General features: G+C 36.2%; 1 protein-coding gene across 1 annotated transcript in view; it reads left to right on the top strand.

Annotated features, from left to right (window-relative positions):
* CACNA2D3 (calcium voltage-gated channel auxiliary subunit alpha2delta 3) overlaps nucleotides 1-20464 on the top strand; it is a gene marked incomplete at both ends in the record, with an annotated part of 463508 nt that overhangs the window by 79448 nt on the left and 363596 nt on the right. The window contains one exon of the mRNA XM_084292978.1: nucleotides 12503-12619. Within this exon, the coding sequence (XP_084149104.1) occupies nucleotides 12503-12619 (117 nt within the window). The remainder of the gene's footprint in view (nucleotides 1-12502; nucleotides 12620-20464) is intronic.

Below are 20464 nucleotides of genomic sequence, written 5' to 3'. Positions count from 1 at the left end.
TTTGACTCTTAATCTTCAGTTGTAACAGGAAAAAAATTAAGAATGAACCAAAGGCAAATTGATTATTAATAGTGGTGCGTTCTGTTCCTTTGCTAGCAAACTTTCCCATTTCAACGAAAGCTTCTTTCAGCATAGTCCTTCTTAGTGTGTGTTAGAGACATAAGATGACACCATCGATACTTCTATGGCATAGAAAATGTGCTCAGGATTCCCTACAGGTGCTGTTGATGAATTGATGAATTAGTGAAGTGTTGCATGCAGATTTGTACTGGTCCTGCAAAAGATCTTTTTCCCCTTCCAAAGCCCTTTATGTGACTTCTGCTGTAGTTTGTACATAAACTGATCAGAATGCTGCTGCAGGGGAACCAAAATGTTGTTTGTATGGGGTTGTGTGGGGAGAAGCAACTTGTATGTTTCCAGAAGGTCCAAGACCAAATGGAGCTGTGATAGCTCTTTTCCCTGTTCATGGTTATAGCCATCAATGACATTGGGGCTGGAGTAGCATCAGTGCCTCCTACTGTGCATCTCTAAATAGCACTTGTGCACCTGTACCAGTAATCTAGAAAGGACATTTTTATACCAGATGGAAACATGATGGGGAGGTTATAGTGGACTAGACTAATCAAACTGGTCCCATCCTTCTGCTGTAATTGGAGGAGAGAAGAAAAGACTCTGTCAGCTGGGGATACAGATGCAGTTACTTGGATGTATAGTTCTGTATCTTATTCCTGAAATTAAAATCCATGAGGTATCATCTTCTAGAGAGTAGAGTTGTATTGCTAAAAAGAAATGGGGAAACAGGGAACTTTATTTTGAATAAATTAAAGGCAGTCTTCTTTTTAATGTCCCTTTTTTTTTTTAAGGGCCACTGAAGAACAATCCTTATTTTTTGACTAAAACAGAGCTCTCCGATTATTTTAGTGATACCCAAAGGGAGTGGTGAGTCCAAAGTTGTCTTTATTGTGCTATAATATTTTCAATAACCAGAAGAACCCTTCCCAACCATAATATTGTTACACTAATGCAGGCTTTTCCAGAGTTAAGAATTTCAGTGCAAATACTGAAAGTTAATTAATTTATTAATTAATTATTTTTGGGTAGTTTTATTGTAGCAGATGATACATAGTGACAGTATGAGGTGGAATCTAGAGCAAGAAAAGATGCAGGTAGTGAATGCCATGGTTAAAATGGTACTAGTGAATTGTTTTTCAGTCTGCATTGGGAAAAAAATGTAGGTGCTGTTCTTTTGAAGTCTTAAAGATGTCTTATATCTTTTGCTATTGGCTATTATACATTCAGGCACCTCAGGAACAAAGAAATGACAGAGAAATGGATGGCCTGGGTTTAACTAAGTAGGTGATGGTACAGATGAGGCCTGATAAGCTTAACACTTCATCTCTGTGCTGCCACTGTGGTTTGCGAGGAGGTTAGAACTGTCTGACTGAGGAGGGCAAGCTCCACAAATTTACTCATACATGGCAGTTCTGTAATGAGGTGATTCCTTAAAACTACTGAACTAGAACTGCACAAACAGATGTATGCCTCTGGCAGTCCCTGTGAGCACAGCACATGGTCTGCTGTACCTCCAAATGCAAACAGTGTCCGGTTGCCACTATTATATTTTATTGATGCACACCATTTTTGTATGTTTGTAACAATAAGGGGCAAGCTGTGTTTTTTGTGAAAGGAATAAACCTGCAAGTAAATTTGGGATATTTATGTTGCAGAACAGAATTTGACAAGAACCTAAATATTTTACTTTTTCAATAGGTTATAATGACAAAATCTGGGGTTGGAAATTAAGAGAGTGTTCTGCCCTTTGCTAAGTGCATTATGTTCTTTCACGGTAAAGCTGTTTTAGAGAGCTCAGGAGATGAAGACTTGAGCTTCCATTATGAATCTTTTGCACAGTTGCTGGTAAACAACCAAAGGTCAAGCTCAGTCTCAGAAGTTAGCATTTTTGAGCCTGATATTAGTTTAGCGAAATTACATAAGGTTATGTTGATAGATATGACCACTGGGACCCTAAATCACACACAGAACAAGTCATGCACTTAAAGTTATCTACATGCCTCAATAGGACCGCTTGTGATTTTAACTTGAGCATATGTTGATTACTGTTGCCTTAGAGGCCTGAATGCAGTCACCAAGAAGGTTAGTGCTTTGTGGTGAGCAGAGAGGAATTTATCAATAGATTGACTAGCTGTTTCCTGAAATTCAGGTGGTTTTCCTGTTCTGAGGTTTAGCAAATTGTGGAAATTGTGTATTTTTATTAAACAATGAAATAGTAGCAGTCTGCTGATGGCAGGTTGTTGAATATTATTGTGGAGAAAATGGAAATGTGTCTTTATGAAGACATTAATTGTAGCAAATTAAATTTAAAGTTTAACTTGTGCAAAAATAGTACTTAATAGAATTCCGAAACAGTGAGTGATAAATTCTGTTGTTCAGAAAACAATATGTGTAAAGCCAGAGAACTGGGAGGAACTCTTGGTTTCTCTTGTTGAGGCTTGCTGGTCTAGGGCCAGTCTTACTTCTACTTCATAAGAAGTGGATCCCACCACTAGATGCTGATCACCTAAGCCTCTAAGCCTGTTTTTTTTTTTTTTTTTTTTTTTTTTCTTAATGCAAAGTAGTCATCATTTCATTAAACAGTGGAGTTGAATCAGATTAGTGAAATCTCAAAATAAGTGAATTTAATTTTTCACTAAGGTTTTCCATTGTAGTGTAATAAAATATGAAGTTTAAAGTATTTCTATACATTTATTCTCCCGAAGAATATTTGTTGCAGAAAGGTGATGTTAGACGTTAGCTGCTTATACTAATGAGCATTCTAACTAGAACAAAATATTTTGTTTAAGAAGCAAGCATTCAAATGGTTGTACTGCAAAACATCAGTCAGTATATGCATGTGTTTCTACAACACAAGCTGATTTCTGTAGACATGTGCAAGTAACATGATATTTTTTAAGTACAGGAGATACCCGTATGTGTTTGTTTTCTAAGTAGCAACTTCTGTGTGATTAAAGTGTTCTTCTTCTAGGTTTCTCTCATGTGTGAAGGGAGAAAAAGTAAATTAATTACCATTAGCCTGAAACAGAGCACACTGTATTCTTTATGACTTGATAGTATTGATTTGGCTGTTATTCATGGCTTTTATTCCCTGCAATGCAGATTGAAGCATCTTGATTCACAGACAGATTATCATTAAGACTGTTCTTTGTAGACAAGCAACATAGAGCTCTTGCTGGGTACTTCTTAGTACAAAAGTTTAATATGTTTTCTGATAAATGTGTTGGTTTATGCATTCTATTATGCACTCAAGTTAGATAGTTTATTTCTATACATTATGTCGACAATCTATTGTGACACTATATATAACACTTTATTTTTTTGGCAAGATGAACTCACTAATTAAATTAATTCCTAAATTACAAAAACATGTTCTAGTTACTTAGGAACCAGGAAAAAAAATAACACTTGAATAAGATCTCCATATTTATTTATGTAAGAACTAACTGTATTTAGAAACCTGTGTAAATAAAACAATGTGCCTTAGACCTTAACTTGAGATGGGTTTGATTCAAATTTAATTATGTTAAATTTGGTCAAAGAGCAGATTGACACACGCACCTAATGGATAAGGTTTAGAAGTATTATCTAAACAGATGAATGTTAGTTATAGAGAATGTAGCAAATTATGACCAGAGTTTGTTTCACGAGGAGATGAAAATACATGTTGCTTTTTCTGAGGAGCAGCTATTTTAAATGAGGACTGTCTTTAGATCTTGTAATGCGATGTGAATGTTGTTAAGCAAATGTTTGTCTTCAGAATGCTATTCAGTCTTTCTCTCTTTACTCCTTTTTGTCTCTTCTCTGCTGATGTTGTTTTGTTACTCATTTAGGGACAACAATGGAAGGTGGGGAGATGGTTGTCTAACTTGCTTTTTTGGGATGGAAAATAGGCAGTGTCTAATAAAAAAAAAAGGGGGAATACCGAATCCCAGAGCAATGCCTAGGGATAAGGCAGACATAGATCTCTCAAAATGTAACAGTAAGGAGGGACGAAGATAGACAGACATAGTGATAAAACGAAGTGTAATGAGAAAGATGTTATAAAGAAAGGCTGATGGAAAGAATTAGCTTGTAGACGTATCTTGTGACCTTTCAGCACAAAGCAAGCTATCTCTTTGGTTGTCCTTGTTTCCAGTAACCATAAAGGTTTTCAGAGACCTATGCAGTTTGATGTTAAAAAAAAGCAATGTTGCAGTATGTCATCCAAGTTGAGAAATTGATGTAAATTGTAAGTTGTCAGGTTCCCTACTTCTGAATCTTCAGTGGCTCAGAATAACTGACAAAGATGAAAGGACTGCATTCTCGCATTTCTTCGGACTTTTGTGAGGAGCAGGATAGATGTACATGCTCCTAATATACTTGCTGTCACATGAAAACATAGTGATGGCTTTGCCTTGGATGAATGTGCCATCTGGGTCATGCTGTGGTTCTGCAGATTATACGTATGCTTCTTTAGGTCATTGTTTTAAGTACTTCATATGAAACACTGTAGCAGGTTTTTAAGAGTATCAAGTACATCTTTATAGAAAAAGGTGCCTCCAGGACAGTCCCAAAATGTTCTATTTTTGGGTTAGATAATGACTTTACATTCTCTTGTAAAATAGAAGGAAGGTATGTATAATTATATGAATAACTTCTGTAAAATATATATCTAAAGCAGTTTTTAATGATCTTGGTTAGCTGGCTGTTAATACAGGGCTCTTAATATAGTCCTGCTGGCCTCTGAAGATGTTTCAGATGTCTAAAAGAATCTATAAAACAGTAACATAAAGTTTCAACCATTTTTCTGTGTGATTGAGTTTATGGTTGGGAAAGATGGTGAGTGTTTTCGCAAAAGAGCCCAAAGTCCCTCTAGTTGGCCTCTGCCACTGGATGCTGGAGGCAGCAGCAAGGCAAATATCCTCAAACATTTTGTGTTACTCTGGTTGGCCCTGACCCAAAGTAGCGCTGTTTGAGGAAAAGAAAGGAGCACATTCTTGACCTCTGTTTGACTGCTTTGAATTGTCTCCCCTAAATGGATTGCTTGTCTAGGTTATTTGGATCACCTGTCTTTCATGATGCTTGTTTCAGTGGAGGCTTATTAACTACTTTAAGTACAAATTGAGATATTGAATTATTCTGAGATAAAGCATTTGAAGCTGTTAACTTTATCATTTATTAGTGAATACTGTTTTTCATGCTTCACCAATATGACTGCTGCTTTTTTATTTTATTTGCAAACCTTGTAGAGTATCTTGTATCTTTCCCTACTAGCTTGTTATGACCAGTTATATATTCAAGGCTCTTCTCCTTACTGTTGTTTGTGGTTTACCTATCTGTATCTAGTTGTCCAGAGGTTTGAGATGTCTTGTATGAACAGACACAGCGGAGTAATGTTGCTAAATCAGGAACTGTTTTTTTGTTGTTGCTTTTAATTACTATTCAGCTTAGTGATTTAATTGATTTGGTTTAGTAGCACTTGCATGTAACAATGAAGTAGAAATAGGTCAGAATTAAATAACTTTGTAAAGATTACATATTCTGGTGTTATGGTGTCCTTTTGATGACCGTAAATTACCTATATTGTGTGCAAATGAGTTTGCAAGGAAAGCAGTAACTACCCTTTTCAAGTCTTCTGATGTTAATGTATCTACCAGGTTAGTTGATCTCTAGCTCTACAAAGCTGTACCTGGTTTACTATAATCATGATAAAATAGTATGCAACAAATGTTTCAGTATTTTGCATTTCAGCATACATGATTTTATGAAGCAACTAAACTGGAGTTTCAGGCAACAGGAGTTGCTCAGATGCCAGTATGTGGCAAGAGTCAAATGTGACAGGCTAGTGTAGAGCTCCTTGGAGTCATTTGATGAAGAATAAAAATTTCCCCACAGAAAAGAAAATGAATGTTCCATCACACTGGTCATTGCTGATGGATTTCATCAACACAAAGAGGTTCAGTAAAGGTTAATAGGAGTGTGTAATGTGGTGTAACACAAACTTCCAATTATCGAGTTGTTCTTTAATGTCAAGGTGAGGAGAAATATACCATTGTGACTCATTTTTCTATACAGATCAAGCTGAAGTTAACGGAGTTATCTGTGGTCTATTGGGCAGGGCACTGGAAGAGTAACCAAGAGATTTTGTTCTTTTTGTAGTTATGAATTGTTGTGTGGCATCGGGCTTGTCACTGAATTTATCTATATCTCAGTATCCTCATGTACAGAATTCAGATTCTTAGATGCTCACTTTATAAAATCTTTGGAGATCTGTGGATGATGAATTTTATACCAGCTCTTAACTGAAGTATTTTTCTTTATAAATGCTTTCCAGCCATTGGCCACAAAACAGCTCTAATGCTCTGTATTTTGTTGAGGCATTAAAACTTGCCCCACCAAATTTGTTTTAGAGTAAGGAGGAACAAATAACATAACAGTGATGTTCTTGTTTAAAACAACAAGCACACCACCATAGGGGCAATGCGATAATGGAGAATATAAAATCTTTTACTAAGGACAGTTTCACAGATGAGTCTATCAGAGAAGTGCACCATCTGTAGCTGATGTCTGCTGTGGTTGTGCCATCTGAATACCCTCCTGCTCAGTGGAAAAGCTCTGATTCCCACTCGCATGCGATACTGGAGACTTCATTTTCTTTGGCTTCAAATTCAGGTTTACTGCAACAGTGCATATTTAATGAGCGACCCCTCACTTGTAATGAAGCATTTAGAGTCTTTGCAGTATATTTTTAAATCATCTGCTGGAAATTGCTCTCCTATCTTGTGTGTAGAAGGGATGTGTGCTAGCATGTTAGAGCACCACAAGAGCCTAGGATTCAGACTTTCCCAGTTTGTGTCCCATCGATTTGAGCATGCTTTAAAATGATATTGTCTTGTAAAATGCTGTGATAGGATTTCCACATCAAGAGCAATCTACATTTTTATCTTTGGTTCAAAAGCTCAGAGCCATGTTTTTAATAGTAGCAAGCCTTGCTCTGTGCATATATCCTTTATTTTCAACAGAACTACTAATGGTGTAAGGCAGCACCTAATGCAGATACATTGTCGGTTTGTTCTACAAATTGTGGGGTTGAGGTTTTATAACTGAAAACAAAATAAGTAAAGAATGAGTAGGTGTTTTAAAGCACCTTGAATAAATACATTTGTTTTAAATTTTGTTCAGTAGTGCTAATAGCATACAATCGAAAAATTATTTTATGAGAAAGGCATCAAAAATCAATGTGAGCTTTATGTGTATGTTTCTGTAATCTCATTTTATACTTGAAATATTGATACCCAAACGTCTGAAAGTATTTTCCAATTGTGTGGTGTCTTTTCCTAAATGGCACAGAGTAAATACATATATACCTTTTTTTTTTTTTTTTTTTTTTTTTTTTTTTTTGTATGGAAACAATGGATAGATTGAAATGGATATGTGAACTTTTATTTACATGCTGCATTTTCATTATAAAGTAATTATAATTATAAAGCACATTATAAAGCACACATAAATGTCACGTATGTGAGAAACTATCTCAAATAGCAACATTTGTGAAGTATGTACAAATATACAAGAAGTAACTATGATGACACCTCAGAGGCTTATATCGATTTCTAAATATGCACCACAAACTGACAGATTGGTTTTAAAGGACTATTACAAAATTGCTTTTGGTAAATGCACTTCTTTGATCAGGATGGTAGTGATATTATCTGCTTTGGAAGATGACTGGGAGTGGGTGGAATCTTTATCATAAATGGCTGCAGTGTTCTGTCTGTGTGCAAAGCACCCACAGATTTGCTGAAAGAGTGATGCTGAGAACTGTTTACACACTTGTAAGCAACGTGAAATATTTTGGTATACAACATAGTATCTGGATTTTGATAAAATGCTGATAGAAGTAGATACAAAATACAGATAGAAACACAAACACCACATTTGTCCTTGGAGAAAAAAAAAAAAAAATCAGACTGTAGCTGACATAGAATCACAGAATCATCTAGGTTGGAAGAGACCTCCAAGATCACCTAGTCCAACCTCTGACCTAACGCTAACAGCCCTCCACTAAACCATATCACTAAGTTCTACATCTAAACGTCTTTTAAAGACCTCCAGGGATGGCGAATGAACCACTTCCCTGGGCAGCCCATTCCAATGCCTAACAACCCTTTCAATAAAGAAGTTCTTCCTAATATCCAACCTAAACCTCCCCTGGTGCAACTTTAGCATGCTGTTACCAGGCATGTGGGAGAACAGACCAATCCCCACCCCACCTCGCTACAGTTTCCTTTAAGGTATCTCTATATGGCATCTTTATGAAGTTGTCTTATTTCAAGAGGATATTTCTTTTCCTCCTTCTTCATTCAAGCTACATGTTGTGTGTTAATTATTTTTTTGGGTGCTTGTTGATGTTAATTGCCCAATGCTTGGATTGCAATAGATGCTTCAGACTGGAGTTTTGTGTAGGCTCCTTTGTGGTATATTACTCCTACATGATCATTTACTCTGTGGGGTGGGACGCAAGTAAATCCATGAAAAGCATTAAAATTTCTGACAGTGAAGTACTGTTTGTCTTTGCCTGGTGCCTATGTGAAATGATCTGGCAAAATAGATGCTGCAGAAATAATCTATTTTTTGTCTGTTTTGTCAAATGATAAATGTTCCTGTCTCTGTGGAGAATTTCTTAACAAATGCTGATTTTGCTAACAGAACGAAACAAATCAGAATTTGCTTAGTTGTATATGCTCAATCTTCTAGAAAATTGGAAAACCACTTATCAAAAGAAATGTCCAACTGTTACTAACTTTTCATACATTTTTGTCTTGCAAATCAATTATTTACAGAAAAGTTGATGTTGTTTTATCTCCTTTTAGTAATAGTAGAAATGTATCATTGTGTGCTAGAAAAGTTGATGTGAATTTTTTCATATCTATTATTGAAATCAAATGATAGAATATTGAAAAACATGGAGGGTTACATTTTTTTAAATGCTTTTTCCACCGACTTCACACTATATATATATATATATTTACAGGGCAGAGGAAATGGCTGATTTAAAGCATTGCATTGCTTAGAAGTACTATTAAGAGTAGCAGTATTACAAGATAGTCTGCAACTGTGCAATATAAAGGACAGCCCAGAAAACAGGTTCTTCCACTGCTGCTGGTGATAGCATTTTGTTTAATTGCAGCCTTACTGTCACAGTCCTGTTTTGTCAAGATGACATTAAAATAAAACAAATTTATTTTAAAACTTATTACAAATTTTGAATGAACTTTGTATTGTTTTAGCTATTTTTTTAAATTAAAAAAGAATTTATTTTGTAAAATGTAGTTACAGGAGAATGATGAGAGCCTATATGTCAGACCACCTTTGTGGTGGAAGGAAGAGAATCTGTTATTAATGACACCTTTTGCAGTTATATTTTGTGTGTGTTCATATCTACTGTGATTCAGATTTCTTTTTTTAATAGGTACTGTAGAATCAACCGTTTTTGAGATTGAATCAAATTTCCCAGCCTCCTGCACACTGAGTGCTGAGAGATGCACAGACTAAGCTGGCACCTCTTCTCTCCACACACGATCACTAGAGCACAAGAACACTAAAACCAGCTGCTGTTCTTTCCAGCCATGTTATTTCTTCTCTTTTGCAACCTTCCACTGAGGGCTGAATAAGTAACAGAAGTATTATTATGGCAATGAAATTCTGAATATAAAATAGGTATTAAGTAAATGCCTTGATTGTCAAGGTCTTGCAGATCAAGTACATACCTCTAGTTTGTTGCAAATGTTCTTGAAGGTTTCCAGCAGTTGGCAGGGCATGTGCCATGCAAGATGTGTGGTCTTCTTTATTAGAACTTATATATTAGAGGAAAAAGATTGTTTATATTTTTTATTTTGGACCTTTGACTTTTAATTTAGGGGAAAAATGAATGAATACTCTAAGTAGTAGTATAATTATAAAATCCTAAATTATCAATTGATAAATTATACCCACATATTTTGAAGCAAATTAATTATTAATTTCCAAAGGCACCAGTTTTTCAAAATTGACAAGTGTGGCTTTTAAATATTGTCTAACAGTAAACTAATAGACTATGGTGTAATTCTGTGTTGCTGGAAAATGTTGGTTTCCACTGTAACATGCAGTATTAAGACAAATGCAGTGAAGAGTATGGTTTTCTTCACTTAATGGAAAAGTTTAAATCAATAAATCTGATGACCTGAAAACAGACTCTTGACGGGATGGATTTTGGAATACTTTCTAAGAACTTTAAAGTCAACTCTGAAGGAAACAGTTTTTATCAGAAGCTGACAGGCTGAACATGATCTGCGCAGCTTGAAATAAGTGAGTCAAATTTGTACTTGGTCTGTTGACATAATAAATATGATAATTGTACATGGCGGTGCATTTTTTATTTGTTTTAAATTCTCCAAAGCTTCAAATCCAGTGGGACATAAACAGGCTTTGACATCATTAATTAACTGGGAATGTTTTCCATTTACTGTTAATCAAGTGCACTTTACTACAGTTAGTATTTGTTACAATAACATTTACCCACTATGTTCTTGTATTTTCTTCAATAAATCCCCCCCCAAAAAAACCCAAAAAGCAAAATACAACAACAACAACAAGAAAAGAACCAACAATTCTGTTTTAGATGAATCATTGTGCTATCCTAAAATAATTCTCTCAGAGTGAATAGCAGAACTTGAGCAGGAGTTTAGCAGTGGCAGAAATGAACTTGCAGAGTTGAAATCAAAATGTTTAAAAGCAGACCAAGGGGGGGGCAGGGAACAATCTTTCCTACTTTCCCCCACCAAGAAAAAATGCAGGTGGCGTGTTTGAGGCTTCTTAAAGATTGCTAGACTACTATTAACATTTCAGATAAAATAGTCTCATAATAGGAAATAGTATACAAGTAAATTATTGAAATGAGAAAATTACAGTATATCCAGAATTCAATGTTCTAAATATTTACTGACACCTTTGTACTTTAACCTTCTTATGAAATGTCTTGTCAGCAAATGATATTTTATCAAATATTATTTGCTTACTAGGACATTTGCACAAGTTTTTACAGAGAAGTATACTATTAAAACAAGTCCGAAGTGTCACCGTGTCTTAAATATCATTTTTGTTGGAAGAAATGGGTACAATAAGTGTAGGTATTCACTCACAGTAGATTTCTTTCTTCTGTCACCAGCCAGGACATGACTGGTCCTGACTTATTATTGTTTTGATCACTGAAATGATCATTCAGGTGGTTTGAGTCATTGTTTTTGATGTCCTTGTTCTTCCCTCTGTGGTGTTGTATACAACTCAGAGACAGGCAAATTTTATCGACGAATTTTGTTAAGAATACCATCTCATTTTATTGAGTGTTGTGCTGTGGACTGGACTAAGGGTCTGCTTTAGAGGTTTGGAAGATTTTTTTTTGCACGTAGGCTAAAGCTGAGAGAAGCCAAGTGTTTTTCGTCTTTCTTGCAGTATCGTGGAGGTATGATTATGTGAATAGGTTAAGGGTTCAGAAATGAGTAATGAGCAATGATTAGTTCATGACAACTCAAACACATTTTAAGTAGAGATAAGCAAACAATAGCTAGACTGCAAGCCATCACTTAGAGTGCAAGCTATAGTGGAATGACATGGGAAGGAGGAATTCTCCCTGTATTAAATGCTTTGAAGTTTGGCTTGAAAGAGTATTATGCTTTTTTGTGTATTATGTTCTTACAAGCATCATTTATAAACACTGATAAGGGGGAAAAAAAAAAGTTCACGTGCAGAAACCAGAGGATCAAAATTGTTTTGAATACATTTTCAGTGCTCAGTCTGAGAGTCACTCACACTGCATAAAGTGACCATAAATTAATGCTCATCCATATTATACAAATTATACGTTCATGCCTGCATTCAGATAAAGGCTCATATTTATGTAGTTTATGTCAGGTTTTCTTTGCATGGAAAGTTAAGAACATCTAGATATGCTTATACTATAAGTATTCATAATCTAAGTATTGTATAAAGCTCATGAAATAGATATCTGCAAGAACTTCAGCTGAGAAGGAAGAGGATTCTAGGTTGCTAAGGCATGGTAGATTGGCAAGCATATTTGGTTTAAAATGATTTTGGATAGAATATAAGGGTTTTTAACTTTCGATTTTCTGATGTTTGGTTGTGGGGAGCAGCAACTGAACTGGTGTGAAGGAAAATCACTTGCATCCTATGGCACACGAGATAAATATTTCTATTGTATTTTCTGAAGAGTTCTGGTTCTAACTCAGTTGTTTCATCGCTATGACTGTGTCTTGGCACACAGCAACCTTCTGTCATGCAAATAAACATCAAATAAATAGAGAATGTCAGCAACAGCGTAACATGAAACTAATAATTAGTTGTCAAAATTTCAGCAGATTCTCTGAATAATTTGTCCTTTTTTCCTCCCTAGAAATACAAAGAATATGAGAAGGATGTTGCAATAGAAGAAATTGATGGCCTTCAGCTTGTGAAAAAGTTAGCAAAGAACATGGAAGAAATGTTTCACAAAAAATCTGAAGCTGTACGGGTAAGCAGCAGATCAGTCTACTATTTCATTCTCTCATGTAAAACTAAGAACAGAACTTAGGCTTTGCTCTGAAAGCTGGAGTGGAAATGCTAAAGTGTTCAGAAATATTTTTAGGATTAGTTCTTTAGAGAATAGATGTAAATTATTTATGCTGGCAGTAGTTAAACTCAAGAATGTGTAGTTAGGTTTGGACTACCAGCTTCCCATTTAGATTTGTAAGGTATCGCTTGCATTTGCTCAAACATAACTATATATTGTTGTGCATTTATGTTAGAGTTTGCAATATCAAACCAAAGCAAATCAGACTTAATTCCATTGCTCTCTAGCATAAAAATAGCATTGGGGAGAGTCTTCTGAGATCAAAAGCTATCCTTTAGTTCAGATCCAGAAAAAGATTCAAATTTTTATTATACACAATATTTATTATATACATATTTTAAATATATATAAAAATTAAATATAAAAAATATAAATGTTTATTATATACAATATTTAGCTGGGACTAAATACAAAATTCCTTTAATTGTGGTAAGTACTACATCACTCTAAAGACAACTTATTAATGATAGTTAATTACCTACATTGTGCTTTCTGCACCTTTGCAGGTTTTAGTGTCTTTTTTGGATTTCCATTCTGACCCTTCTTTTATGCTCAGCTGTATCAGCTTTGTTTTCTTATTAGATTTTCTTTAAAATATGAAAAAAAAATCTGACTTCTATGTTCTTTGATACTGAATAGGAGCTTGTTGTAACAAGTATTCTAAGTAATAGCAAGTTTGCTGTTGTAATTTACATTTTACATTATTCTTTGCTAGGAATTTAGGTGACTGTAACTGTATTTTCTGTTGTATCACCTATGTCAACAAACTGATAGTCCACTGTGGTGATGCAATTTGACATCTACTGTGCTGCAGGTCAGGTGTGTCTGCTCAGTGGAGTTTATGTCTCAGCTGTGGGGCAGAAGGCATCACCCAAGGAAGGGGATTCCATTTGTGTAGCTGGAGATACAATTCAGCCTTTTATTTTTTGTTACAGTGCAAAAGGGAGGAAGGAATTTGGTGCTAGTTTAGAGGTTGAATTTTCTTGGTTGGCAGCAAAGTAAAACATATTTCAGCATGTAAACTGAGCACACTTGGCAGGGAAGCAGAGAAAGACAATAAACATGGAACCCCACAGTGCTATTTTAAAAGTGTGCTTTTCAGAGAAAAACTGCACTTTAAGATATGTGCAACAGCTTCCAGAAGCCTGCAGATTGCCTGCAGAAGTACATTGACTCTGGTGAGACTGTTTTCCTTTTTCCTTAGTAGAGAAAACTACTGCCCTGAGAACATAAAAATGTGAAAAAGCAATCTTGCAACAGCAGCCTTTTAGAGCCAGAAGTGAGCAGCAAGCTGCATGCAAGGCAAGAGAACATCTTTTCCATAAGCGTGGGTTGGTGTTAGGGAAGTGGTATCTCAATTACAGCTTTGTAACGGGTGTTTTCTAATGGTTGTGTACAGGGCTGGTTTGGCCCCTTCAGACATATGGTGTTTTTCCTCTAAGGACGGGAAAAAAAACAACCCAAAGCTTCACAGACCAATGTAGGCAACTGTGTTCTGTGTAAAAGTAAGCCCTCTCAAGTTAAAGCATGTATGTAATGTTGTGTGAAAGGGCTTTGAAAACCTAAGACCCAGACCCTTCTTTGGACAGTTTAGATCTTTGGAAAAGAAGTTAGAAGCTTCGTTTGGACAGGGCTGCTTTATTTTTAAAATTCATCTGTATAGTGTGCCTTCCAGGAAAGTTATATTTTGCATAATTTCATGAGGTGGAGCACCTTGGACAGTTCAGACCGTAGCTAGAGGTGCAGCGGGAGACCTTTCATGCTCTGGTAGTAAGTTGAAAGCCCACCAGAGTTCAAATTGCCAATAGAGCTTAGTAGTTTTGTCCTGACATGTTTTGCCCAACTTGCATCTTTGGTACACTATAGCTCATTTTCTCTTATCTGGAGAGGTGAGATAGGACTTTGAAAGCTCATATGGAGCTGAGACTTCTGCTCCATGTTTAGACAAAGTAATGTTACTCACCTTGCCTCTAAAATAATAGAATTTTGACCTAAATTTTGATGGAAATGTACTGAGCACTGAAACCTAGAGGTTAGATTAATATTTCAGATGAAGTAGTGGTAATATTTGGATAAGTACCAAATGAAGTACCAAATTATAAAATAGCCCCCAGCGCTAGAAATATAGGGTAACCATTGAGAAGGTTGAAATCCAAGTGCTCAAAAAATGTGTTTGTGTTAGCCCAAATAGTTACTCTAAAGTGCAGGGTGAATTAGATACAAGTAGATCGTAATCCATAGTGTAATATAAAATATTTTTTTAGATAAATTGTTTTAATCAATGTACTTTCTCAGCTTTTAGCAGATTTAACATCATCTGACAACTATTGAGAGAGCCACAGTAATACAAAATGTTTAATTTGTGGAAAAGGCCAATAAGAAAACCTGGAAATATAGAAATAGGATGGCTTGGAAAGGTCTTCAGGTTTGGGGGGGATTGCTTTGTGTTTCAAACACATTAATGTGTTCTAGGATACTAATCACTGTTGAACTTTTTCCTCCTCCCAATTTATAGTCTGGCTGATTTTTTCTTATCTTTGTCTCATCACTTTTGATAGTGATTAGTTGGCTCGGTATGATTTTTATCATATTCATCCCCTGTTTGAATTACCCTTCACTATGCAATTATCCTATCACAGAATGTCCCATTTTTGTGCTGTCAGATACATAAAAATAAATGGAAAACTGAAAGTGCTAAACCAATTATACAACCTTTTGTCATCTACTTACTGATGGAGACCCTAGCAAGCAACTCCCCCCACTCCCAGAGTTCATTATTTACATTAGATTTATAGCAGTTCAGGATATTCCTGTTAACTGTTTCTTCCCTAACACTGCCCTACTTGATGGAATTTCAGACAGGCAGCTTCAGATATTGTTTTGAAATATTTCTGACACAATTGGAGTTAAACCCATTAAGAGTGGTTTTGATTCAATGTTACTAATACTTAATTTTGTTTATAGCTCTTTATCTTTAAGAATATTTAAGACATTTAAGGTGGGATAAATGGAAACGTTTCACAGTCATAGAATATTCTGAGTTGGAAGGGACCCATAAGGATCATTAAATGCAACTTCTGGCACCGCACAGGTCTGCCCAAAAGTTTAGACCATGTGACTAAGTGCACAGTCCAATTGCTTCTTAAATTCGGACAGGCTTGGTGCAGTGACTATGTCCCTGGGGAGCCTGTTCCAGTGTGCAACCACCCTCTCGGTGAAGAACCTCTTCCTGATGTCCAGCCTAAACTTCCCCTGCCTCAGTTTAACACCATTCCCGAGGGTCCTATCACTGGTGTTCACAGAGAATAGGTCACCTGCCTCTCCACTCCCCCTCACGAGGATGTTGTCGACCGCGATGAGGTCCCTTCTCAGCCTCCTCTTCTCCAGGCTGAACAGGCTCAGTGCCCTCAGCTGCTCCTCATACATCTTCCCCTCTAGGCTCTTCACCATCTTTGTCACCCTCCTCTGTACACTCTCCAACAGTTTAACGTCCTTCTTGTACTGCGGTGCCCACAACTGCACACAATACTCAAGGTGAGGCCGCACCAGCGCAAAGTAGAGCGGGACAATCACCTCCCTCAACCAACTCGTTTCCTGCATGGTACAGCAGTGGTTTTAATTTTACAGCCAAACCCAAATAATCACTTTGAGAGCCTTGCATAGTTTGCTGTCACTTGTGATATTAGTTAATTGATTTCCATGGACTTTTAGTGATTTCACTTACAGGAAATGGGCTTGACCTGACTTAATTTAAAGTTATCTGTGATTTAAAATCAAAACAAAACATAATTTTTTTAGGAGGTCTCATGACATTATAGTGACTCCAAGCACATTTGAAACTGAAAGGAGTAGGGCATGATGACAGTGCTCAGTAACAAATGACTACTGTAACAAATCTAAGGGCAGAAAAGAGGTGGAATTAAAACAATGCATTTGCTGTTTTTATTTTTTCTGTTAATGGCGTCATAGAAAAACAAAATGAGGGAAATGAAAGAAGTCAGTATGAAAGAGAAATTATTAGGGAATATTAAAAACTATTCTTAAAACTTTATGCAGTTAAATTTCTATTTTCAGTAGATTGACACTGAAAGATGGCAAGTAAAGTGTTAAGAATTATTTTTCTTTCAGGCAACTACCATTGCTGCAGTGGAAAATGCAAATAAAATATTTTTTTTTATTAACATTTTATACTGTAGCTACCTGGTGTTCATTGTGGAGCTGATTCTCATTATAACTGTGCTGTGAAAAGTAATTGCTGTTGTACAGTAATTCAATTTCTGTGCATTCATGCATCAGTAAGCCAGTGGAGTTTATCTAGAGAAAGCTGGGACTTTAGAGCTTTTTATCATGAAATTCCATATGTAGAGAAATGGTCTTCCAAGGAGTAGAATATCAGCTTTTACATTTAAAAAACATTTACAAGGAGGAGAAGTAGATTTTTATTTTTCCTCACCAATGATTTTTACACCAGTCTTCAAACTGTTTTCAGATACTATTAGGGTCATATTGTCTATGTACAGATAAAAAAATGTACTATCTTTGAAATGTTCATGCTTATTCATATACTGTCTGTTTGCACATTTTAGTTTATGAATGTGTATATATGTGTGAGTACGTACCTTTACACATGCATACATGCTGAGGTTTCTATATATAATATATAGAATATACAAATATGTGTTATATAGAATATACAGAATAGATGCAGTTCATTATTGATTTGTATGTGTGTGCATATACATGAATTAAGCAAGCAATATGTTAAACTACATGTACTTCATCCACATATCAAAAGGTAAATACTGGTGAACTGTTATCCTGACTAATTAATAGATTTTCATTTTTTAAACGTATAGAATCATTAATGTTGGAAACGACCTCCAAGATCATCTGGTCCAACCATCACCCTTCTATCAATGTCACCCACTAAGCTATGGACCTTAGCCAGGTCCAACCTTTCCTTAAACACCCCCAGGGGCGGTGATGCCACCACCTCACTGAGCAACCCATTCTAATGCCTGACTGGTCTTTCTGAGAAGAAATGTCTCCTTATTTCCAACCTAAGCATCCCCTGGCACAACTTGAGGTCATTCCCTCTGGTCCTATCACTGGTTATCTGTGAGAAGAGGCTGACCGCCAACTCCCCACACCTTGCTTTCATGTAGCTGTAGAGAGCGATTAGGTCTCCCTGAACCTCCTCTTCTCCATACTAAACAACCCCAGTTCCCTCAGCTGCTCTCCACAGGACTTGTGTTTTAGGCCCTTCACTAGCTTTGTAGCCCTTCTCTGGATATGCTTCAGGGCCTCAATGTCCTTCTTGTAGGGAGGGGCCAAAAACTGAACACAATATTCAAGGTGTGGATTCACCAGAACATTGTACAAGGGGAAGATCACCTCCCTCGCCCTGCTGGCTGCACTATTCCTGACACAAGCCAGGATGCAGTTAGTCTTCTTGGCCACCTGGGCACACTGTCAGCTCATGTTCAGGCAAGCATCAACCAGAACCCCTAGATCCTTTTCCTCTGCATAGCTTTTGAGTCACTCTGCCCCAAGCCTGTACTGTTTCATGGGGTGGTTGTGGCCAAAGTGCAGGACCCGGCACTTAGCCATGTTGAACCTCATCCCATTGGCCTCTACCAATTGACCCATCCTGGCAAGGTCCTTCTGCAGGGCTTTCCTACCCTCTGGCAGATTGACACTTCCCCCCCCGCAACTTGGTGTCATCTGCAAACCTACTGAGGGTGTGCTAACCCAAATTGGGTTAGTTCCCTAACCCAAATCATCAATAAAGATATTAAAGAGGTTGGGCCCCAACACAGACCCCTGGGGAACACCACTGGTGTCTGGTCACTAGCTGGATTTCACTCTGTTCACCACTGCTCTCAGGGCCTGTCTGTCCAGACAGTTTTTAACCCAGCAAAGATATACATATGCTTGTGTCTCTGTGTGTATATGTATATAGACATTCATGTTAATAACTATTACATATGTTGGTAAGCGCAATATGAGCTTGGTTGGATGAACTCAGAGTCCATGGCAAGTAACCTAAAGCTGAGAGCAAAAATTCCTGAACAAAGGAATTTTCATTTTCTGTGGGAATACTTTGCAGAGCTCTGAATAATTTGTTTATGAAAACTAAGTAAAGAATTCATACTGACTGAATGAATGAATGTAGTAATTACTTACAAACTACCCACAAGTAATTTACTGTTTTCTTGGCTGGTTTTGGTATTTAAGTAACTTCTGGCTCATTGCTTAATGGTGAGTGCTTCTCTGTTTGATCAGACACATTGGTCAGAGAAGGTAGTGTTTGCTTTCTGTTTGATTGAAGGTGACATTTAGAAGTGGATTTTGAAGGTAAATGCTTAAGTAGACCAATTTCCTACCCACTGATTAAACATCTTTCCATTCTAAGACTTATTCCAGTCATTTGCTTTAATATTGCTGCTTCCAGATGATGTTACTGAACTCATACATAAGAGTTATATCAGAAAATTAAATACAACTGAAGAGATGGAAAGGTGTCATTAATAAGAAAGGCTCATTAATTAGGCAGGTTTTAATTATTTTTTTTTTCTTAATGTATTTTTTTCATTATATTCTTCAGTGGATATTTGACTGCTTTTGCCCCAGTTTGCAGTTGAGCCTGTTATCTCTTCTGCTAGTGGTTAAATCCTTACAAGTGTCATGAGTGGGTATAGGGATGAGACTCAAGTATCACTGATGAAAGTCAGACAAAACTCGGTCATAAGAAAGGATTGGAAAGCATACTGGAGTGAAAAGGCACTAAGGAAATATGTTTGGGGAAGTTAATTTAATAAACGAGAGGTCGAGAAAAAATATTATGATAAGGTGTTATATTGAAAATGGGAGCCTGATGAAGGACTAAATCTAAAACAAGCTAAGAAAAAAAAAAAAAATCCAAACATGCACCTTTCTGTTGTTTTGTATCAGTTTTTTCTTAATATATAATCTATGAAATAAGAATTGTTGCATTGTAATCTCCAGTTTACATTCCTGCATGGTGTGGAATTTTTGTAAAAACCTGTTAAATAAAGGAGGATGAGGCTGTTGATCTTATGTTGTCATGTCAATGCAGAGCATTTGCTGAGGACAGGGCATGCTTGCGTAGTGTGCTTTTTGTATCTAGATTAATTTCTTAAAATATCGGCTTCCAAGTACCTAAAGAAACAAGTGAGGTAATAGTGAGGAATATTCCAGGTGAATTATTGAACTTTTTTTTGAGACAATTTAAATGCACATTCTTCAGTGTTCATTGTGGATTTTGTTACATTATATTTTTATTCTTATTTTCTATTGTTTTGATCAAGGCTAGATTGGGAATGGCATTCTTGAGATGCAAATGGTATTTTGGAGTCATATAATAGAAGATGAAAAAGTCTTAAACTTCAAGGCTTATTACTTTGCTAGCTTCACTATTTCTAATTGTATAACAAACACGTTCCCACTATCCACACATTTCCCTCATTGAGCTAATTTGCATCTGCAGAATTTTAAGGGAAGGAAAATGAATATCAACATGCACTGTTTAAAATTGTGCTGCTCAATAGATGCTATTCTGATCTATAATTTTTTAATTCAGTAAAACACTTTTTTTTTAACTGATGAAAAACACATTAAATATATAAAATTACTGGAGGAAAAAAAAAATTAAATGGCTGTGGGTGGAAGGAAATTATGGTGAATCAACCCAGTGTCACTATAAATAGTTTCAAATGACAGAAT

This window comes from Netta rufina (assembly GCF_964035555.1).
Source record: "Netta rufina genome assembly, chromosome: 10".
Lineage (NCBI taxonomy): Eukaryota > Metazoa > Chordata > Aves > Anseriformes > Anatidae > Netta > Netta rufina.
The sequence above is the reverse complement of the archived record's forward strand: the minus strand, read 5'-3'. Positions and strand labels throughout refer to the sequence as shown.